The 21,545-nt window shown below is 47.7% G+C and overlaps 8 protein-coding genes across 8 annotated transcripts; 6 read left to right on the forward strand and 2 right to left on the reverse strand.

Annotated features, from left to right (window-relative positions):
* Positions 1–9: 9 nt before the first annotated feature.
* On the forward strand, positions 10–2,404 carry N7471_001475 (uncharacterized protein; the record flags this gene model as incomplete). Its single annotated transcript, XM_057274196.1, has 5 exons — positions 10–117; positions 172–179; positions 239–281; positions 352–1,654; positions 1,713–2,404. The coding sequence occupies 5 exons, from the start codon at positions 10–12 to the stop codon at positions 2,402–2,404; spliced, it is 2,154 nt and encodes a 717-aa protein (XP_057142375.1).
* A 2,083-nt stretch (positions 2,405–4,487) lies between these two features.
* N7471_001476 (uncharacterized protein) lies at positions 4,488–6,988 on the forward strand (the record flags this gene model as incomplete). The annotated part of the gene is made up of 7 exons (XM_057274197.1): positions 4,488–4,957; positions 5,132–5,298; positions 5,362–5,632; positions 5,690–5,977; positions 6,036–6,528; positions 6,589–6,646; positions 6,702–6,988. The coding sequence occupies 7 exons, from the start codon at positions 4,488–4,490 to the stop codon at positions 6,986–6,988; spliced, it is 2,034 nt and encodes a 677-aa protein (XP_057142376.1).
* A 668-nt stretch (positions 6,989–7,656) lies between these two features.
* On the forward strand, positions 7,657–8,046 carry N7471_001477 (uncharacterized protein; the record flags this gene model as incomplete). The annotated part of the gene is made up of 1 exon (XM_057274198.1): positions 7,657–8,046. One exon carries the CDS (start codon positions 7,657–7,659, stop codon positions 8,044–8,046), a length of 390 nt encoding a protein of 129 aa, XP_057142377.1.
* A 724-nt stretch (positions 8,047–8,770) lies between these two features.
* On the forward strand, positions 8,771–9,631 carry N7471_001478 (uncharacterized protein; the record flags this gene model as incomplete). The annotated part of the gene is made up of 1 exon (XM_057274199.1): positions 8,771–9,631. The coding sequence occupies one exon, from the start codon at positions 8,771–8,773 to the stop codon at positions 9,629–9,631; it is 861 nt and encodes a 286-aa protein (XP_057142378.1).
* Positions 9,632–10,646: 1,015 nt separating this feature from the next.
* On the reverse strand, positions 10,647–12,635 carry N7471_001479 (RBR-type E3 ubiquitin transferase; the record flags this gene model as incomplete). The annotated part of the gene is made up of 1 exon (XM_057274200.1): positions 10,647–12,635. One exon carries the CDS (start codon positions 12,633–12,635, stop codon positions 10,647–10,649), a length of 1,989 nt encoding a protein of 662 aa, XP_057142379.1.
* A 719-nt stretch (positions 12,636–13,354) lies between these two features.
* On the forward strand, positions 13,355–14,160 carry N7471_001480 (phosphatase PAP2 family protein; the record flags this gene model as incomplete). Its single annotated transcript, XM_057274201.1, has 3 exons — positions 13,355–13,402; positions 13,454–13,643; positions 13,706–14,160. The coding sequence occupies 3 exons, from the start codon at positions 13,355–13,357 to the stop codon at positions 14,158–14,160; spliced, it is 693 nt and encodes a 230-aa protein (XP_057142380.1).
* A 386-nt stretch (positions 14,161–14,546) lies between these two features.
* N7471_001481 (FAR11/STRIP family protein) lies at positions 14,547–17,934 on the forward strand (the record flags this gene model as incomplete). Its single annotated transcript, XM_057274202.1, has 5 exons — positions 14,547–16,511; positions 16,564–16,676; positions 16,729–16,874; positions 16,929–17,058; positions 17,109–17,934. 5 exons carry the CDS (start codon positions 14,547–14,549, stop codon positions 17,932–17,934), a joined length of 3,180 nt encoding a protein of 1,059 aa, XP_057142381.1.
* Positions 17,935–18,726: 792 nt separating this feature from the next.
* N7471_001482 (uncharacterized protein) lies at positions 18,727–20,802 on the reverse strand. The gene is made up of 4 exons (XM_057274203.1): positions 20,301–20,802; positions 20,184–20,248; positions 19,835–20,130; positions 18,727–19,782 (listed from the first exon to the last, which is right to left on the reverse strand). Exons 1-4 carry the CDS (start codon positions 20,741–20,743, stop codon positions 18,733–18,735), a joined length of 1,854 nt encoding a protein of 617 aa, XP_057142382.1. The 5' UTR covers positions 20,744–20,802; the 3' UTR covers positions 18,727–18,732.
* Positions 20,803–21,545: the final 743 nt, after the last annotated feature.

Here is a 21,545-nt window from a genome sequence, read left to right on the forward strand (position 1 = left end):
CCTACAACAATGTCTTCTCCTCTCACTGAGGAGACTGGCTCTACGGACGCTGAAAAGGAAATTCCACGACACCGGCCCCAGGTACAAATCTTGAATGTCGAAACAGAAGAGGAACGCGTATGTTTGTCTTCAATTTACCTCACGTGAGAACTATAAACTGACTTGTGCTAGTTTCCTAGGTGGGTGTTTACGCGTGTACTGGCTAAATCCACTGTGGCTGATTATCATTGAGCTATAGTGATGTTTCCAGGCCAACTACATCTACTTGGAGGTGTAACTTGGTGAGTACTGCTAACCTAGTTGCTGTTCGACTGTACAATTTCTCCTCAGTACTGACCTTGACTTTGAAAGGCCGCCCTATCACAGCGTCGAAATTTGCTTTTCACGGCTCAAGTCGACGACATTTATGTATGGATTCCCAGTGGACCTCACCAGCTCCTTGGCGCCCGACCCGAGATGATCATTCATCCGGCGATGAAAGAACCCAATGCGCCTGGATACATCGATCGTTCTAGGCCTCACACAATCAATCACATCATTGTGGATGATTTGGGAGTTGATGAGGTTTTGCTATTAGCGACAGACTCTGGAAACGTCACTGGATACAATGTCGAGGCTATTTTCTCGGCAATCAATAGGAGCGCCAAATATGGAGGCAGTCGACCCTTTGATGCGCATGAAGTAAGACCTTTCTTTGCTGAACATGTTCAGTTAAGTGCCTGGGGCTTGGCCACCCACAAATTTGCTCGGTTGATTGCCGTGAGCGCGAACACGGGCGTTATCACAGTCTTTGCTTTCGCGTTGGTGGATGTTGTGTCTGAGAGTGATGGTAGCAGTCCCAGTTCCGTTGAGACCTCAAACGTGGGAGGCTCTGATGTATTGGAAAACACATGGGTATCAATAGACAGTGCATCGGCGATGGAGAAGCTGAAAAAGGACATACCCAATCATCGAACACGCAATCTGCGGCTCAGCTATAGGGGTCATTTTGACAACATCCCATGCGTGTCGTTTGCCAACTTTGAATTGGACCCCAACGGTCTGTGGATGGTCAGCACCGATATTCTCAACCGAGTCTTTGTATGGAAAGTCTGGGACAACCTATTTCCTGTCAAGAGATCCAGTTATGATTGTCCAAGGAGTGGTCGAGAGCAAAGGGGCTGGTTTGTCTTGCCTTTACATCCTCGCAGAGTCCAGCAGCACCGCCTCAAGTTTGATGCCTGTGGATGCGAACCAAAGCCAAACATGATGAATGGTCGGATGGTTTTTGACGTGACAGATGCAGCTGGTTATGTCGAAACCAGATCCATGCGCGCTTCTCGGAAAATCGCTGTTCGGGAATATGGAACCGTTTCGAACCTATTTCTACCAGACGATATTTTCCCTCCTGACGGTTGTGTTCATACTGAATCCCGACCGCAACCATCAAGCTCAGAACATAATCATACAACTCTAGAAGCTTCCGAAGCTGCTTCTCCTCCCACCGCCAGTGATAATATCAGCGCTGAAGGATCACAAGACTATGAGGTGGCTTCACCCCGTCAATCGATTCGCGTGAGGCGTGGTATCACCAATTTGATTGAAGAAGAAAATGAGCATTGGGGCTATGATTATGCTGTCGACGCGGACGTTTTAAGAGGCTTTGTACGCCATCGTAAGTGGGCGATGTGCTTCGGTGTATTGGATTACGGGAATGCTAACTTATTACTCAGCGTGCAACCCTCAGTTTTTCCCTATTATCCACTTTTCTGCAAATAACATCACTTTAGATCCTTATCCATTGGACGATGGATTTCAGACTCTCTCTCGGTCTCCAGTTGAATCGCTGGTAGAACAATCTGTGTTCTCTTCCTGTGATCGCTTAAACTTGGTCAAGTACATCCCTGAACTTGGGATCATTATTGCCGCCTCCCAGGCTGGTGGAGTTGCCATCATCACTCTTACATGGCAGGAGGAAACTGGCCACACCTTTCGCCTAGACTGGCTTCTCCCTTTCCCCATTCAGGAGAGGGACGATGACTGTCCAACACCACCACTTATGGGTATTGCTGCAAGCCCGATGCCTGGGTTTGAGATACCGCCGGATGTTCCTTGTATTCCTTGGGATGTCCACCCCAAGGATCGGTTGAGGTTCAACTACCGTCTGCTTAACCCAGATAAAGATGAACCTTGTGTCGCAACCCCTCCCGAACCCGGGGCTTCCAGTCCCTCTGATCCGGATCTTAGCCCTGACCCCGAAGACCCGAATCTCACAATTCCTGAAACCCACTCCTATGCCTCGGACATCTACCAACCTCATGAGACCTGGCATGGTTACCACCCTTCTCGGCATTACAGGTTACTTTTGCTATTCTGCGATCTCACGGTCATGAGCTATGAGTTCTGGCACAACTGGAGAGGTTGATCAAAATCACCTAATTAGGTTGCGCTTCTTGATCATGGGTGCAAGAGGCATGTTCAACCAACCCAACAAATCTACCCGTGCTAGTATCTAATTGTACAAATGCATGTCGAAATCAACTTAATTGAGGAATATAAAGTATCTACGTCAATATTCCACATCAAATTCAATAATCGTAGCCGAGAAATTCTTTGAAGAAATTTGTCATCGTTCTCTTCAACGTGATTAATTTGTACAGCGGTGACTTGAGGCTCAAACCGCTGATTGGTTCCGCGCAAAATAAGCTTAAATGTGATGAGTCACGAAACAACCTTGGAAGTTTCTTGTTCCAAGGTCCGCACTTCGAGTATTACTATTCATACTCCATAGTAGTAAAAAGCATTCGTAGATCTCATATAGGAGACGAGAGGCAATAACCTCATAGCCGTTGTATCTTATTTCACTCCTTTCTATAACTTTAATAATTTCACCTTACATCCCTCAACCTTTCACATCTGAGACAGGTCCATTTACATCCCTTATGTTTTTGTATCTCTTTCATCCCTCAGGCTTAATTTTCCGTCTCTCTACACATTTCATTTACTTTAGCTTTATACTAGCTCGCAGCCAAAAGAAAAAGTCACTAAGCCTAGTGACATGTTCAGACCGTCTGATGGTATCTAGTAATGATAAACTTGGCATCCTAGAAGTCACAAAAGCTTCACTTATCTACTAGCACAGTGTAAGAGTCGCGCTCGAGAAGGCACCGACTTGTCCCCCATCCTACGCACTTTGTTGCGTATATCCCAATTCTGCGGGTGACCTCAGCAATACATTGGACAAGCTATTCAAAACCCTGTGATGCAAATCGTTGTCGATAGTGGGCTCGGGTATAGGAGTCGTTTGCAACTGGAACCGAGTTATCTCGGATGAATGTTCGGTCTAACGAAAGTCGAATTTTGCTGAGCAATATGTCTTCCCATCCAAATTCGAGTACTCTTTAGCTTGTTTTGCCATATTACGTACATGTATGTCCGGTATCGAAAGTAGAATGTAAAGGACCAGATGTCAATCAAAATGGCTCATTCATTTACCATTTATTATTATGATGTACCTGTTACTACATGGGTAAGCTGGCATCCATTTCTTGGCCCCTGGGTCCACTTACTAGGCTTGGCACTGACCTTGGCGTTAGTCTTGGCAGCAGTCTTGGCACTAACATCGGAAGACAGTCGCATTGTTCTATGTATAAACCTACTATAAACTTGCTCTATTTTGACAATGACACCCATTCAACCTCTAACTAATTGCCGGTTTGGTATTAGTTATACCATAAGAGTCCTTCGTTCAACAGTATACATAGAATTGGATGAACGAGAAAGGGTACTTAATTCGTATGATAATAATAATGTCAAACTAAAATTATTCATTGTGGGGCAAATAGGGGTCCCCCGACCCGGGGGAGTGAGGGTGAGGGCCATGTATGTATTTATGTATGTATGTAGCACCCTCCCCGGAAAGGACCGTGTATATCCATGACTGCACGAAATAGTATAATCCATTTCGATGTTTCGGAGGTCGGAGCTCGTGTTGAACTCATATACGGAGTAGTGGAGACTATACGAATATGTATAATGATCGGCGGCGATAGGCAGCTGTTCTGATATTTCGCCAAGAGCTGTTGGTACAGAAGCCCACGTTTTGGCATCGTTTACTCCGTAGCAAGCACGGAGTATGGGGTGCTTCAACGTAAGTATTAACCGCCGGATACCCTTCTTCTCATCTACATGTACTAGTAGCTTGTGACCATTGTCAGTTAACTTATGCCTCGGGTATCCACAAATATGCCTTAGGCAGAAGGGTCTCGTGGGCAATTTCTCGAAGAGGCAGTTGGTCGCAATACCAAACACAATGACCTTTTTCATGCCAATGAGCTAGATACAGCTACAACCCTGCCGATTCAGGGGCCATCTAACGCAGTGTGTATAAATATGGCCCTTTGCTTCTATCAGACTCGGCTTCCAAGGAAACTACATCTTCAGTCCTTTGTTAACTTGGCTGTTTTATTTGGTCCCTCATCTCATCGGCCCCAAGGCGGTACACCCCGATGCATTTCAGCCAGTTTGGTGCACTGCTTTGCCTTCTGGCTCCGGCCAGTGGCATAGCAGTCAGGCCTTATGGAGGAGTCCCTCATGCCCGAGCACTCTCTTCTTCAGCACCTTCAGCAACCCGCGTTGTCGCGTTCGCTGCGGCTGCGGCAACCGGAGGACCCAACGCGGGAGACTCTAGCCATAATATCTCATCGCTTTGGACAACAGCACAATGTGACCAGAATTCCATTGACGATGCTACTGTCGCTTTCATTGATCGATGGTATGCGGCAGGCGTTCCAGGGGCCTGGAATACGATGCTTGCAGAGTGGCAGAGTGGAGCTAAGGACGGCATGTATCGCAACCTCGCATTTCCGCAGTTCGTCAGTTACTACTTCCACGGTCCGGAGCAATGGAATTGTAAAGATGTCGGCAGCGTCCCATGCTCTACCGTCGTCCAGTGCAAGGACGTCGATCATCCAGCAGGGTATGATTTCAATCATAGGTCTCGCTTGGTACCATTACCGTCGTGTTGACAGCAGTATAGCTACCTTATCTTGAATTCTTTCTCTGGTATCCATCAGGTAAGCTCTCCCTAGATTCCCGAATTCAACTTTTAAGCAGAGGATGCTGACCAGAAAAAACCACTACAGCTACACAGTGAGATGTCCGGTGCACTCGATACTGCGATGCTTGAAATCCAGGGCAAGATAGGCAAATTTTCCGAAATATTTGCTCCCCAGAGTGATGACACCAAGATAATCCTGGCAATTTTTGACGCCTTGACCACCATGATGGGCTTTAGTGTTTCAGCGTTCTTCAGTGTCGGTAAGTATAAAGGCCACCTTTTTCATTCGAAAACCCCCGGATTATAGATTAACGAAAGTGCAGTTGAAAAGGATGTCGCAAAAGCAGCCTCGGGTATCTCCACGAGCCATGTAAAGCCTCCTCCCCAGGCTCCTTCTAGCGCTTATAGCGATCGTGGCCCTCTTGAAACTATTCCTGAGGGTCTCGCCCTTGGACCAAAGACGCAAGAGAGGACGGAAGAGGCGCTGAAATTGAAAGGATCTGAGATTGAATTCGATGGTAAGGCGTATGCTAACGACATGACCTACCAAGTTTATGGTATCACAGCAGCCTGGACCAGGAATAATGCCCCTACGTAAGCCTACACATGCCCCTCAAGCTCCCCCGAGGCCGTCCATTCTAATCAGAATAGGGTTCATGATAAACTTGGAGCTCAGAACTCACTAGCCTCCGCTCTCGGCGACATATTTGAGGCTTGGAAGGGTGTCGAGGCATCCTATCTAAAAAACATATTTTCGGGCGAGGAATCATCAGTGCACGACCTTGAAAGTCTCATTGAAGATGGCAAAATGAACTTTATGCCAAACAAACTAGACGAAGCTCAGATGGCAGCGGATTTACAGTCGGTACTATATGGTCAACTGATGCCTACTGCGTGGAAGACCGCCTCCAAGAACGCCGGCGCTCATCCAATTATCCTGTAAGATGTCTCAACTCCTTATTTGAGAAAATTGTGCTAATCAGAATGCCTACCACAGGAAGACGGATTTCAGCTGTGAGAACAAGGCTGCTAAGATACCTGAGATCAGCGACTATAGCATGATGACTGATGCGGACTCTGCCAGCACACGTGCGTGCTGGAATGAAAAGCTGGTATTCCTTGTGAACGCTAATGAGTGGGACTTTTTCAATCAAGTTCACTTCACACCACTGCCCGGTGTGGATAGCACCAACCTCTCTGGAGATAAATGGGGAGGCATCACCATTGATGACATTGTTGCAAGTGCAATGACCGGATATGAGAACGCTGGCAACAAAAACGGCTACAAATCACCGAGTTCAGAGGACATTGAGAAGGATAGCAATGCCGATAAGTATGGAAAGCGAATCCGTTACCCTGGTTTCTTCAATATCCCTGTATGCGATGGTTTGGAGAAGACCAAACAGGCTATCGGTTCCAATCACCACGCAAACTCTCCTTTCTGGCCTTGCGACGCGCCTGAGAACTTCAACAACGCAGGAACTACCATTGTACGTCCAACCTGTCTTCGAATTTCCAAGCGTGGTGCCAGTTGCTAATCGCCGGTGTAGCATGTGAACGTGGGATGGATTACCGCTAATGGTGATAAGCCTGTTTGCGATACGTTCAGTAAGTGGTTGCCCCGTGCTTGGTTTTGAATACAAGCTTACAATGTGATCTGTAGAGGTTGATGATCCAGGAAATGGTGATACACTCAATGCAACATTGTATGGACGATTCGATCCACACAACACTGCCGATTCTACTGTCAAGGCAAACTGCAAGATTACTTTCTCCTGGCCAAAATCGTATGGTGATATCTATTATGGAGAGGACAATTGCATGTATGACGGCGAATCCAAACCAATCCCGGATGCAGATGGCAACCCCGTGTGTTGCAAGCAGGACAATAACCTCACTGAGAAGGTCACTAACCCATACTTTGTTGGAGGCGCATGTACGCCGAACTGATCTTCTATCCTTGAAATCCCTGTGCAATATGACCATGCTGAATGTGGGGGTTAAACTGGGGTTGATGATGCTCTGACTGGAGAGAAACCCGTTCGGTGTTCAGATGTGGTTTCCTTTGGAATTATTCCTAACGTTACGATCGTTTTATCCTTTTTCCCTTCTTTCCCACTTCATGTGCCTTTTGGCTATACCAGTCTGATAGATAGTTAATTTTACACAGCTTCTTGTATTTCTGATGAGTGCTGATGACAGTCCATAGTTTGTTGGTGGCCAATCCAACTTTCTTCTTTGCCTTTCACAAACAACTCTCGCCACAAATGTCTCAGTTGTTTTATCTCTCACTTGTCCGTCATATCCATCTCTTGACCAACTACTTGCGAGCCCTTTACATCTAAGACCTGTAGGCCAGTCTAAGGCAGGCCGAGTTCTCATTTTTCTTCCACCCCATCCATCTTTCCTCATATCGCTTTCCGTACGTCCTGTCTACGGTAGTGAGTTGCCCTAGCTGTCCAAAGGAAAAAAATCTTGACCTCTACGGCTGAAATATTTAACGCAGTACAGAATGAGACTCCCCGTGGTTGCTATATGCCCCGATTTTCAAGCCATAGTGGAGTAAATCTAATTGCTTTACCTTTCAACATTGCTTCCGATACTCCTCCTCCTCAGGAATGTCATCCTCCAGTCATCCCTTAGGCTCAGGCCTAGGCACTACACCGTCATCACAAGTTCCTCATCCCCGCAAAACCCATGTGCTCCTTCTACTCGTGCTTGAGGGGAACGCAAAACAGGTTGTTCATGATTTCGAGAAGCTTGTTGAAAATCTGCCTGCCAAACTCCAGGCTAAAATAACAGATGCATATGAAACTAATGCATCTGCCGGTGTGTTTCTACGGATGACTTGGGAGGCATATGCTCGAATCCTGTCAACCGTAGAACTTGAACCACTACTTCCTGTCATCGGACTCTCCCTAGTTCGAACCCAGGAGCTGCGGGAAGTTCCTGTCTTGGCAAGCCGAGAAAATATCTCATTCCAGGATCGACCCCAAGACAAAACATGAGCTTACGATAACCCCTCCATCTCTCCTTTTATGTTACCTGACATGTGGTCCGAGGCCTAGGCTAGGTAGTTGATACCTAGGTAGAACCATCCTTGATTCATCCACCAACTTGTACCTTAATGGTAGCATGTCTTGGTATTCATCTCAGCGGGTTCTCCTGAGTCAAAATCTCATTTTCTAGCAAGCATATATAAGCCGCTTACAGATTAGCCATATTCGCGAAACTGTGGCTGAATAAAATATTTTTATATAGTGAGTAACCTAAGTAGTCTAAACACCTTTCTAACTAAGGGAATATTATATATAGTGTAGATCGAAACTCTAACTAGTTGCTATATACTTCGATTTTCAAGTTATGGTACGGAGTAGAGTGAACCTCACTCTTGTATTATTCTGCTTTATTTCCACTGTTAGCCTTCCATCCTCATAATAGTCGGAACGACGTCAATATCAATGATACACCGTGTCACCTTTGATAACAGTCTCGTATTAGGCCATGCCTTATAGTAGGGGAGTCTTATGGTCTTAATCTTTGATTGTTCCGCTAGTACAAAGAGGGCCAAATAGCGGGATCCCAATTTAGTCAAGCCCTTCCAGGGTTTTTATCGCAGCTGAGTCAGATAAGAAATGACAACAATAGAAAACCCCAGCCTCCACCAGCGCAGCTCATTATACGACCGGAAGTACAAGCTCCAATTTTACAAAACCATCACAGACTGTAGAGATGGACACCCAACACCCAGCCCAGACTAGGGCTCTCGCGATCCCCGAGATCGTAATATCAATCCTCCACCAAATGGACATGCACACCCTAATCACCGCGCAGCGCGTCTGTCACGCCTGGGCAGACCCAATCCGCAGATTACGCTCGCTACAAGAAGCCTTATTCTTTATCCCAGCCAGCGAAAAAAGCGGGACAGACACACGAGTCTTCAACCCCATGCTAGCACGAGCATTCCACTCAGCGTTTCCATCAGAAGACCTGCGAGGTGCTAGCAATTCAAGCGACAACATAGAGGATGTCGGACTCAGTGATTTCGATCTCGCGAAAACCCCAGCTAAGAGAGAGATGTATCTCCGACCCGAAGCGAGCTGGCGCCGTATGCTGACGCAACAACCGCCTGTCTTCACCGTCGGATGGTTCCGTGAGGGGAGTGGGCCAATGGGTATTTCTTGGTACCAGTCAAGGGCAGCGCGGCAAGATGAGGGACTTCGTATGGGGACTTTGTTTGAATGGCTTGTGAATTTGGGACGCTATAGGTGGAATTCCGCGTCGGTTGCGATTTGTCCGGGTGGAGCTGAGCCTCTGAATACGCCGCTTGAGATTGAGCGTCCGAATGAGTATGTCTTTACGGATAAAATTAATGAGGATTGGAGGGCTATGGCTGCGGATTTTGATCTCGTGCTTATGACGAGTTCTTCGGGCACGTGTGTGTATCCTGAGGGGTCGGATGATCCTGAGTGGGTGAAGAGTAGCGATGAGATTGTTTGGGAGAAAATTTGTGAGACTTATTGCGAGTTAGGATTGACTGTGGGGGAGTTGAAGATGGAGGTTTATAATGAGGGATGCGCGGGGTGGGATTAGAGCATGGGTTTTTAGCATGAGAAACTAGGGTTTTGTACATATACATATATATGTATGAAGACCGTGTTTATATAGTCTTATTACCTACTGAGATAGAGATGACCAAGTAATTCCTTACTAAAAGATACCCTACGGTTAGGAAGGATTTTCCTGCCAATAGAGCCTAGCTGTTCTTTTCCCTCCCAATATCCATATGCAAAGAGTGAGCAATTGAGTATCTAGTGAGAGGATAACGAGAAAGCCAGAAGTAGTATGCAACACGGATAAACCAGTGATGTCTAGGTTGACTACCTTGGGCTTAGTTTATAATTATCCCCCCGTCTATATTATATGTAGTATAAGAAATTGGCGATAAACAAAGGGAGAGAAGGGTAGATTATAGTTGTAGAGAGTAGACTTCATAGTGGAAATAGCCTTAGTCTCAATGATAAAGGCAATGCTCGAACTACCTAGGCAGTATAGACATTGTTCCTAAATTTGAGGAGCCGGTAGTCAGAAAAAATGTTACATATTTTATACCCATGCACGATGCAAAGCCGTTGTATACATCTGGTCCAGTTAAGTGACTATAGAGGACAGTAAATCCACATGGCCCTGTTTTACAGCCAAAAAAACAAAAATTGTCAAACGATCAAGCACGATAAAAATATGGAAATATTAAATGAAAACGCAGAATATCAAATAGACGAGGCGCTGGCGACGCACGTTATATGTGTGGGAAAATATGTATGAACATTGCCTGCCCTCGGGCAGAGAAGAAAGACCTAGTATATGAAAGTCAGAAGCAAATTGAAACGAAACGAAGAAAAATCAGAAAAAGCAAGAGGGAAACAAAGGGGGAATTGATGAGAAACACATATCAGAAAAAGAAGGGGAAAATGCGAAGAAAAATATAAAAAAAGGAACATGAATTCGTTGTATGCATCAATGTCATTAAGACGCTTTTTGAATGGGAACAAAAGACCAAAATCCTTATGTCCCGTTAAATGTTGAGTCATGCACATAGAACTTCGATCTAGAAGTCATCGTCCATCTCATCACTATCCCATTCGTCTTCACGGTCGTTTTGTACCAGATCCAAAAATCGCTGAAGACCAGGATGTGCCTGTGCTCTACCTGGTCGGATTGCAATAGCCTCCCATTGAATGGGGCCCTCCTCATCTGCTAATGGCTCTGCAGGAACCTCTGCCCACCGTACAGGGCGTCTGGGATCACCTGCCTGTGGAGGGAGACGTTGGGGAGGAACGTCCGCCCATCGGACAGGTCGTCTGGCTTGTCGTCTTGCATTTCGGTTTCGTACCTCGGCCATGGCGCGAGCTTGTGCTTGACGTTCAGCCGCAGCAGCGCGGGCAGCTGCGTGGTCACGCTGGCCAGGTCTGCCGCCACCGCGGTTGACTTGAGGTGGAACGGGGGCGGGAGGAGGAGGGTGTCGGTGGAGGTCGTCTTCATCGTTATCAAATTCAAATGCAGGGTGGTCATCATCGCTTTCGTCGGTTTCTTCGTGAATGGCTACCACATGTGGGTCATCGTCAAAATCTAGAAGTGCGTCTGGGATGCGGTGGAGTGCCTCGGCTCCGTCGGGGTTGATGCCATCACCACCTTCCAAATCCCAAAGACGATTGAAGCATTGGCCTTTCTCGTCATTGAAATGCCTGTATGGGTTGTCTGCACATAGCCAAGCCGAGCAAAGGTAGCAGAAGTGTGTGTCACACTGGAAGCAGCGCATGTGATTGCATCCCATTTGCTTTTGACAGGGCACGTTGCAAGTCGGGCAAGGGGTAGTGTACAGACGCAGGTACTCTTCGGTTGCCTTCTCCTCCTCTGTGGGCTCACCGTCTCGGCGTGGGAAGCAGCGTACCAACTCGCCATGCCAGCCCTTCTTGCAGACGCAGCAAAAGGCGTAGTTACAGTCTTCGCAAATAGACACACGCTCCGCCATGGGAGGAAGCTCTCCATCGCTGAATTCGCCGCGGGGTTCAGATCCATCTTCTTCGTCGGAACTATTCAAGTCATCCGACATGGGATCTTCAGGCTTTGGGTGTCGCTTGGATCGTGCAGCTCCCTGACACCATTGGCGTGGACAGTAGACTGTGGTTTTATCGGCTTCAATTTTCTTCTTCCTCTTGAGGAACGCATAACGTTGAACGGTTTCACTGGCCAGAGGAATCTGGAGTAGCTCACTTGGTCCCAGGGTACGATCACGCTTCTTGCGGGGCGGGGTCTGGCCGTCGCCTGGTACAGCTGCAGGTCTCTTGTTGTACTCGCAATCGGGCGCCATGCATTTTACACTATCAACATCACCTTCGGTGATGCAAGTTTTATAGAAATCCTGCAAGCATTGAATGCAGAATACGTGAGAGCAGCGAAGTAATCGATAGCAAACGGTGCCCTTCTTCGGTTCAAGGCATACCCCACATTCGAAGGTCCCCTGCTCAAACTTTTCCCGCTCGGCCTTTTTGTTGTAGTCCAGCAATCCGATCTTCAATTCCCGCGATAAACATACCTCCCCAGACGGATCCTGGATATTGAAAGTTGTTTCTGCAAGCTGCTGGAGGTGGTCGATATAGGTAAAGACGACCAGATCCTTTCCACATTCTTCCCAGAGTCGGTGGCAATCGCTGGACAATTTATCGATGACCGAGAGAGGTAGCCATGAAGGGATCGTTTTCAGATGGATGATAGGCGGCTTTTCGGTTGGGTAGCCCTCTGGCAATTCAATCTCGAGGTTAAGCGGAGGCAAGTGCGAAATGGGATGGACGTCTTTAACGGGTGGCTGGTCTAGTTCTCCCTTAGACTCGTCCAATGAAGTTGGAGGTGTGATGGCGGCAGCTGCAGTATCGAGCGGTTGCTGAAAACATATTGAGGTCGGGGCGGAAGGTGCGACTGGAAGATCGAGAACGGCTTTGAATGGGGAGAAAGGATCGATTTGAATTTCTGGAAAGATGGCAGCAATCGAAGAAAGCTCGACTGAGCGCTCATCTTCCTGTAAGTCGAGTTCGGTCATGGCGGGATGAAACCGAGTATGATCACTTGTGAAGATTTCTCAGGTGGGGGTTGTTGTATATTTGCCTCCGGTATGATGCTAGTGAATCGCAATTTGGAGACAATGGTGTCTCCTGCAAAAAATCTCAGTAACGCTGGCTCATGACTGTCGTAAAAAAATCCAAGGTAATAATGATGACCGATCCCAAGTGAACTGTCACTAAGGACGATCGGGCACAAAAGGGGGGTTTCTATCCTGCAGGAAGATCACTTCGAATCAGCGTTGCGACTGAGACCCTTGTTAAAAATTCAGACCAACCAAAGATGAAGAGGTCCGAAGTATTCCTTCTATGGGCCAATGTTCGGCGGAAAGTCGGGAGGGGTCTAAAAGATGATGCAATAGAGAGTCTGGGGTTTGGAGAGAGAACAACGGCGTCATGGTTTGAAAGTGAAGTAATAGACGACAAGAGAAGAAAGGAAGAAACCCAAAAGAGACGACTTGAAATATTAAGATCCAAAAAAAAAAGGCAAATCCCCTCGGATGCCTAAAAATGGAGGAAAATAATTTGGCCAGTCGAAAAGGTCCCCCGCTGCCCAATATCCTTATCGCCACGATAAGAAAAGGTCTTGGCATTGGACTTGGCCCTGGGATATTCCTGATCTCCCTGAAAAGGGAATCTCCAATTTTAGGGGACTTTGGAACCTTTGGAACTTCCCTTCACTCTTTTTTTCTATATTACCATGGGAGACACTCCGCTGGCGTCGTTGTCTCTGACTCATGTCCACTACGTTCGTTACATCATTATATCACTGTTTTACTTGCCACTGACTAGTTTCCAGAACCCCGAGGACCAACTGTCCTTTGCCTCAGCATGGCTGGCCTTGATCCCCCAGGCACTATGTGTGTCCTATGCAACCTTGATCTGGTCAACAAGGGAGGTGGAAGTCATCTTGATGTGTGTAGGGCAGTTTGGCTGTGAAGCCTTGAACTTTGTCCTCAAACGTTTGATCAAGGAAGAGCGACCGAAGGGTAAGTTGTCAATCTCGATGGTCTCGTGCGTACCTTCCCAAACTAACACATGTAATTCACAGAAATGTTCGGCAAGGGATATGGAATGCCATCTTCACACGCCCAATTCATGACCTTCTTCTCCGTCTACCTCACCTTCTTCCTTCTCTTCCGTCACAGCCAAGCTTCCGCCAGCTCCTACCCCAATGTCGCCGTCCTCCTACGAGTCCTGGTCATGCTGGCCCTTTGCATTGGAGCTGCTGGTGTCGCTGCCAGTCGGGTCTACCTCAACTACCACACCCCGAGACAAGTCCTTGCCGGCTGTGCCGCTGGATTCGTATGCGCTTGTGGCTGGTTCGTTATCACCAGCCTGCTCCGAAGCTCTGGTTTGATCGAATGGGCCATGGAGACTACTGTGTCCCGGTTGGTCAGGATCCGTGATCTCGTCGTAAGTGAAGACCTGGCTGAAGCTGGCTGGCAACGTTGGGAGTCTCAAAGATTGAAGCGTCGTGGCCTTAGAGAGAAGAAGTCCGAGTAAGGGATGCCCCTTTTTAGCATATACCTACCATAGTAGCGAGCGAACACCTGCCTGTTGATTTAACTGCTTGAAATCAATTTTATTTTACCTCTGTCTTGCATACTCATTCATCGTCGTAAATCTCGAAATAACCTTGGAAACAGTACACAATGGCATTGTAGTCTGGTCACGTGTCAACTTGCCTCCCGCATCAACACCGCAGCGACCGACCACCCCTCGCGCACTGCGAAGACTTGCAAAATGTGTAGTGTTCCATTTGCATGAGTTTAGTTTTAAGTTTGCGCTTACTTTCTTTTCGCGTTTTTACCTGATGTATGGAGCGTTGGTACCCTGGTGATCCACCGAACAACTTTCTGCCAGGAACACAACAACTCAACAAGTCCCCAATGATGGACACGTCTTCAGATCCACCCGAATCCACTATGCAGGAGCATCATATTGTCAAGGCGGATGAGGTCGACCAAACTGGGACCGATATCTCGCCAGTTTCAGACGACCAGCTCATGGAGGAGGTGGCTGAGGGGCTCCGCCAGGAACAGGCCTCGCAGGCGGCACCCGGTCCTGAGATGGCGCCCTCCGCACCCGACAGATCCATGAAACGACCCGAACTTCGTCGTGAAAGCTCTGCTCCGCCGCCTCCGATGCAGCCGCCCCCTCCAGCTCCCGTCCACGAGAATACGGACCGGGGTGCGAGCTCTCTGAGCTTATCGGAGTTGCGGAAGCTTGTAGGTGAAATGCCCAAGATCGAGCAACCAGCCTATGCTTTTGAATATGCCGATGCCCAATCTTTTCCCGATGAGCTCGACGAGTGGTTCCAGTATAACGCCTTTGATCGTGTCATGTTGATGGGCACGAAAGCGACTTTTAACAAGAAATGGCCTGCCTTTTGCCAGCGACGCCAGCGAGACACGCCCGGGGTGCCTTGGCTTGACGCATCCAAGGATTTACGTCGTTCATTTGTTGCTCGGATGCTTGAGGATCTGCAGCTTGCTGAAGGCTCCGCGCGATTGGAAGCCCTTGAAACAATTTGCTATGTTGTCACTGGTGTGTGGGGTCTCAGCGGTGGGAGAGTCGCACCCGACTATCCTTCAGATGGAGGTTCCGAATCAGCAGCCGAAACGCCATTGCTCAAGTCAATGCAGCTTCAGTGCATCGAACAGAATGTTTCCCTTCTCCAGGAATGCTCGGGCGTTACCGCCTTGGTACAGTACATGTGCCGCCTTTTTGATAAGACCCGCTCAGCACTCGGATCGGACTCCAGTGACATTGATTACGAGCGAATTAACCCTGGTGATATTGCGGCACCGGAGCGTGAGGCCAACTTGGTCCTTACAAGTTTATACTTTGCCGTGGAAGTGGGTCGCACGCAACAGGCGCGCGACCCTCAGTGCAGCTCAATCCGCGATGCACTGACCAGCTCGAATCCTAGTCTATTGGTCTCCATTGTTGAAATCATCGCTCGTCTGCGCTGGGACGAATCTGCCAATATCCCGCTGACCAGGATCCTTCTGTTGTTGTGGAAGTCGCTGCTTCTCGTTTTTGGCGGGACCGAGGATTTAAAGCGCGCAAAGGAGGTACTAGAGCCCGCCGTTTCCTCTGAGAAAGATGATTCCAAACGCAGGACACCATTTTTACATGCCTCCCCTCTAGACTACCATCTCTTCCGCCAGGAAATCACTTCCAAATACCCAGCTTACAACCCTCCGCCACTTGTCGTTCCGCTGGAATTGGAAAACAATTCCATTCTACCCCCTCTTCCACACAATGCAGTTAAGATGAACTCGTCCAGTGGTATATTTTGTGGTGTTGCCCCCTCGATTTCCGGTGGAAATGGCTCTATTCTTCAACAGGCCGTTCATATTGCAACCCCAGCTCCATCCCCACCGCCATCTCCTGCCGGTCCAGGAGGGAAAGCTGGGAAGAAACAGAACTACCAGACCAATCAAAATTTCCCCTTCATGTACCCTCCCCTGGATGATTCCAGCAACCGCATTGGCGGGAAGGGCACAACGGAACGCCAGGATGCCTTGGTTGGAAAAAGATGGGAAGGCAGTGATGTCCCTGCGTCAATTATTGAAGCCGGAAAGCTCTTTTCTACCCATGTGAAAATGACTCGTGCGATGCGACAGCTTTGGCAGGAGCGTGAACACTTTATGCAGTACGACCGTGGCTGGAACTCCGAGGACGCTGCTCACTTCCCTGATAACGTCTCGGATGATCTACCGGACGATTTTGAATATCTAGAGTTGTCGGGCGACGAGGAGAAGGCCGAGCCTAAACCAAAACCAGTAGAGAAAGAGACAGATGATCCTGATATCCAGCGGCGTCTGGACGCGGTTGATTCGTTTTATGTGAGTGCACGGTTTCGAGCCCCAATTTCGACATTCGCTTACTGTTTACCAGACCCATACTCTATCTCACCTTCAGTCAATCACCATCGTATTCTTGAAAATCATCCTGACAAATGTCAGCGCAGTGGTCAGCCAGGCTACTAGCCAGACTACGCAGGGCATGAGGTGAGCTCAGACACCTCAAATAACAACGAATTCGTTCTAACAAAAGTTTCAGTAACAGTCATTCCATGAATGGCTCCTCTCACAATCTCCTTTCCGATGCATCCATCGATGAGCTCGACAATGTTCGACTCCGCGAGATCACCGGGAAAGCCGTGTCTGGAACTCTATTGCTTCTCCTTAAGTGGTTTAAGCGATCTCGTGAGTCTACACTCCGAATCCATTTTCTGAATGACGTGTCGCTAACCCATCAAGATATCTTGAAATTTGAATACATGTCACAGCTGTTACTTGACTCCAACTACATCCCCTTGATTCTCAAAATGTTCGCACACCAAGACGTTGACCAAACGGTGGCACATAAGAATGACCGAGAAGACTTATCGTATGTCACTCAACCTCATTTGCTAGCTCACTGGCTAACACAACACCCAGCTTCTTCCACTTCTGTCAAAGCAACACGGACTTCCCCCTGGAAACCGAAGAAAACTCATGCGGTGACACTGAAAGCGAAGATGAAGCCATGCCACCCCCAATCGCGCGCCATCGCTCGGATCCAACGGCAAACGGCAGTATGCCAGGTCTCTCCGAAGAAGAATCCCTAACAGATATCCTCGACGGACCAGCACGCCCCGAAGTCGACGAACTAGGCTACCCAACCGCGCCCCTCCCCAAAGAACCAATCAAAGTATTCTCCTTCCGCAACTTCTTCTCCGCCATCAACTACCTACACGTCATGCAAAAAATCACGCGCAACAAAGCCCACCGCTGCCTCCTACTAGTGCAGTACAAATCAAGCAACATCCTCCGCAAGGGCCTCAAGATCCCCGATCCACACCTCCGCTTCTACACCCTCAAACTCTTCAAATCCCAAGTCCCCTACTGCGGCCGAAAATGGCGCCAGAGTAACATGCGTGTCATTACCGCTATCTACCTGTACTGCCGCCCCGAGCTGCGCGACGACTGGCTCGCTGGCTCTGACGTCGATGCTGAGGTTGAAGAGGCTTTGCCGTTGGAACAGGCCCTTCGTGGTCTTACGCACTGGTGGCATCTGCGCCAGTACAAGGATGTCATGGGTGGTGATGAGGGTGCGTCTATGATGGAGGAAGAGCGTGATTTCTTTGTTCGAGAACTTGAGTCTATGGGCTGGGGTGCTGCTGATGAGATACTCAATGGAACTTGCGAGGAGGAGGTCAGTGCTCCTGTGATGCAGGGTAATGAATGGGAGGGTGTTCCGCTCCCTATGGAGGGGTGGTCGTGAGATCCCTGTCTTGTGAGGCAATGAGATCAATGAAAATGCTTTCTATACCCGCGGTGGTTTTTCTGTTCGGTTATGTTTATGTAGTCAATTTTACTACTGGTTTTTTTGTATGTCGAGCTTTTAGTTTTTCTATAGTTATCTTGGGGAATTCAAGTTTCACTCTGGGTCAATCGAGCCTTGTTAACCACTAACTCATGGATTAAATTTACATATATGGCCGCCTGTCCTGATATATATGAACAAACTCAAAGAGGTAGTCTTTACAAAGTGCAGGCTACCTAGTACATGAAATATTGGTGCGTAAGCGGAAGCGAGGTAGCCGCCTCTGCTTTGCAGTGCACTCAATCGGCCATAACCTCTGCTTGACTACCAACGTGCTCTTCCAATTTCAGTATCTGAAGAAATGTGACACAAAAAATGCTTGACCGTGCTTTATATCTAAACCAAGTCAACAAAAACTAGACCCGAATAAGGTCAACTGTAGTGGTCCGATACCGTCCTAGCCCGCGAGACGGTGCCTGGTTTCCCCTTCTTACCTTCGTTTGAGCCCTCTAGTAAGCTCAAAATGCTTCAAAATGCGACCCTTACTTCACTCCGTAACTCCCTTCCAATATGTCTCAGTTTTGGTCAGTCCACTAGCACATTAGTGACTGTTTCCTGTACCACGCACACGCAGTCTCTATACATCGGAAAATTCAATGTCCCTATATGTATAGATTTGGTTTGATTCAGCTATAAATCCTGTGTAGTCTTGTGGAGCAATCTAAAATGATATGAATTCACAAGACAGCAGTAACATCAAAGAAACAAGGGTACATCTTCCGACCATCCACCCGGCATCTCCATCCGTCGATCAATCATTGCCCAAAAGTCTCCCACAAATTCATCAGAGGGCTCACTAATCCATAAGCACCAGTCCTCCGGTGTTGGGCCGTGTGAGAATCCAATCAATCGAATAACAAAGAGCCTCGATCTACCGAAAATTCGAAAATCGATACACCCCCCTTGGTCTTTCAGTATCAACTCTTCCCTCTCACCGAACTCTTTTAGGTTGACACCAGCACTTTGAAGATCCCGCAATAGCGCTCCAAGGGCTTCATTGCACTTTTTCATAAGCGAGCCTTCAAGCGGTTTAGAAAGCTGGAAACAACCATCTAAGAAAGCGTGCAATAGAGTCAGCCCGTTCATTGTTTGGTGTATGTGAAGACCATTGTCCAGCATTTCTCGAAACATGATATGCCATTCCTCATAAACTGTGTGCTGCATAGCCCTGTCCTTGATGGCATTATAAGGCCAATTTGAGCCAATTTTAGTGCAGCCCATACAATATGCAACACCATGAGGCAAAGTGAGCATGTGAGTTCTGCCGACAAAAGAGCCAGTGCCTGGAACTTCAAAGTTAGAAAGTGTAAAAGAGATAACTTCAAATTTGGAAGTTGTAAAAGAGACCCCATTGAGAATGGCCCTAATGATGAAGGGCCCATTCCAAAAATTACGGGATAAGGAAGGACCCAGTTCGTTAATGGCAAATCGAATGCGCTGCTCATCGGACAAGGTGAAAAATAACGGGCAGCAGGCTCGCTGGAAGAAAGCAAATTCCTCTGCTGTGCCTCTGAACCTGTGAAAACTTCTCATAAAGACATCCCGGGGATCCTCCTGTGATTCATCTTCAAACTGACAGAGCAGCCGTAGAAGTGGGAAGATAGGTTGTGACTTCATGGGAGGGTTAATCCTAATTCGCCCTATTGTAGAAATAGGCTTCATATTTGAATCATCCAGTGCATTTGGATCAGCCCCCTGGTTCAGTAGAAACTCCGCTACTTCGAAACTGTTATTGTAGCAAGCCCACTACTATACTTTAGAAACCTTCTGTGAAGGGATAGGATGGTAAGCCACTTACAGATAGTAAAGTCATTCCTAAATCATCCCTTACAAAAAGGGAGACCTTCCCAGATGAGAACACCTGACGTAGACCATCAAGGTCTCCATCTTTGGCAAATTCAAAGGCCGGGTCACCCCGTGGAGGAATATCATACGTGCGAAATACCCATTGCCAACCGCCGTATGCTCTTTTCCCTTGAATTTCAAAGACCTTCGAGGTGACCCAGATTGGCAGACCAAGCCGCCATGAATATATGCCTCTTTGCGACGATATGTGCACTACACTAGAAAGTGATCCAGGCTCTTGTTTATTTTCTTGATAATAGTTAGATATTATAAGCAGGATAATAGCTGCGACTGAGCCTTACTGTCACTTGTGTTGTCATCAACTTGAATCTGAGGGACCATAACTGGTTGTATCTGCATTAAAGCTCTGTAGAAATATTAGCTATAGAGCTTGTAGTGAGAAATTTAGCCAAACATACATTGAGTAGCATTGCTGCGAAAGAGAAAGCAATCTAATCGAATTGCTGAGCCTGGCCTTGTACTTCTCCACTTTCCTTTTTTGAAGCACTATTTTAAACGAAGAGTAGGATCGCCTAAAGCGACTAGATAAACGGAGGTCTTTGGCAAGATCCTTTGAAATGATCTGAAGGTTCTCTGCTGCCTTCTTGCAGACCTCTAGACTCTGAAATGAATGTTCACTCATTTCTATGGTATTCGCCAGTGGGCACGATGAAAGATTCTGTTCGATTCCCCTCAAGATAAGATCATAAATTTCTAGCTCAGCGATGAGCTCTTGCAATTCCTCGGGCGCGTCGCGGATCTGGCTCCAGCAGTCTTTGATTTGGATAATCGACTTGGAGATCTGCGCAACGACGGTTGCAAAGGTGATCGCCCCTGAGACGATCCCGATCACTTCAGTCATCTTGTCCCTGCGACCGCACAGGTGAGCTGCTGAAAGAAAGAGGAGAGAGGAGGTAATACAGCGGGTTTCGTGGCGCATGATTTTGTTATGCATGAGGGCGACTCAAGTCGCTCTTTTCATTGGGCATCTATGCTGCGCCTCGGACTCAGTTAGCGTTGGCTGATTTGGCCCCAGCAGGCAACTTCTCAAGCAGCCAATTAATCCTTCTCAGATGCCTACAACTAGCCGCCTTAATTAATAGTGTCATGCTATCGCTATTTTTTACATCACAATCTGCATGTTGCGATGAACACAAAACCACCGGCCTCGCCGCCTCGAAGAGGGCCGGGTATGGTATGTATGAAGGACATTTCCGATAGGACTTTCGGCCCAAGAGACCTTCTACTAGTAGCCACTAGGAGCTACTAGTAAGCAAAACTCACCTGACAACCTGACAACCCCCCCAATTCCTGAATTGTTCAGTGGCACTTGTATGAAGTAGTTTTCTTACATCCTATCGGCGCCATGGGCCCTCTGCCTTCAGCACGGCCGATTTCTCCACCTGAATGTCCCATAGGCAGAGCTCGATGCCTAAAGCGTCAACGCCAATGACAGCAGCCTTCGGATTTAAGGTCGAAGTGCCTATCCTTAACGCCGGAGCAACGACAATCTTGGTCTGGAGAGCGCAACAAATCAGGCTTAGGTGAGGTATCGGCTTTAAAGCAAAGTCCGCATATTCATGTGCATGATAAGCAATTACTTACATAGATACAAACCATATGTAGACCCTCCACTTTCGCTACATTCTGCATGCTCCGGCTAC

This window comes from Penicillium samsonianum, assembly GCF_028829775.1.
Source record: "Penicillium samsonianum strain IBT 33392 chromosome Unknown utg000001l_segment0_segment0, whole genome shotgun sequence".
Classification (NCBI taxonomy): domain Eukaryota; kingdom Fungi; phylum Ascomycota; class Eurotiomycetes; order Eurotiales; family Aspergillaceae; genus Penicillium; species Penicillium samsonianum.

Excerpts from the sequence above, each read along its gene's own strand:
- N7471_001482 (XM_057274203.1), bottom strand. The coding sequence starts at position 20,743 with ATGACTGAAGTGATCGGGATCGTCTCAGGGGCGATCACCTTTGCAACC. Across the intron at positions 20,249-20,300 it reads TCGCAGCAATGCTACTCAAT|AGCTTTAATGCAGATACAAC; the intron begins GTATGTTTGGCT and ends ATATTTCTACAG. Across the intron at positions 20,131-20,183 it reads TGATGACAACACAAGTGACA|AAAATAAACAAGAGCCTGGA; the intron begins GTAAGGCTCAGT and ends ACTATTATCAAG.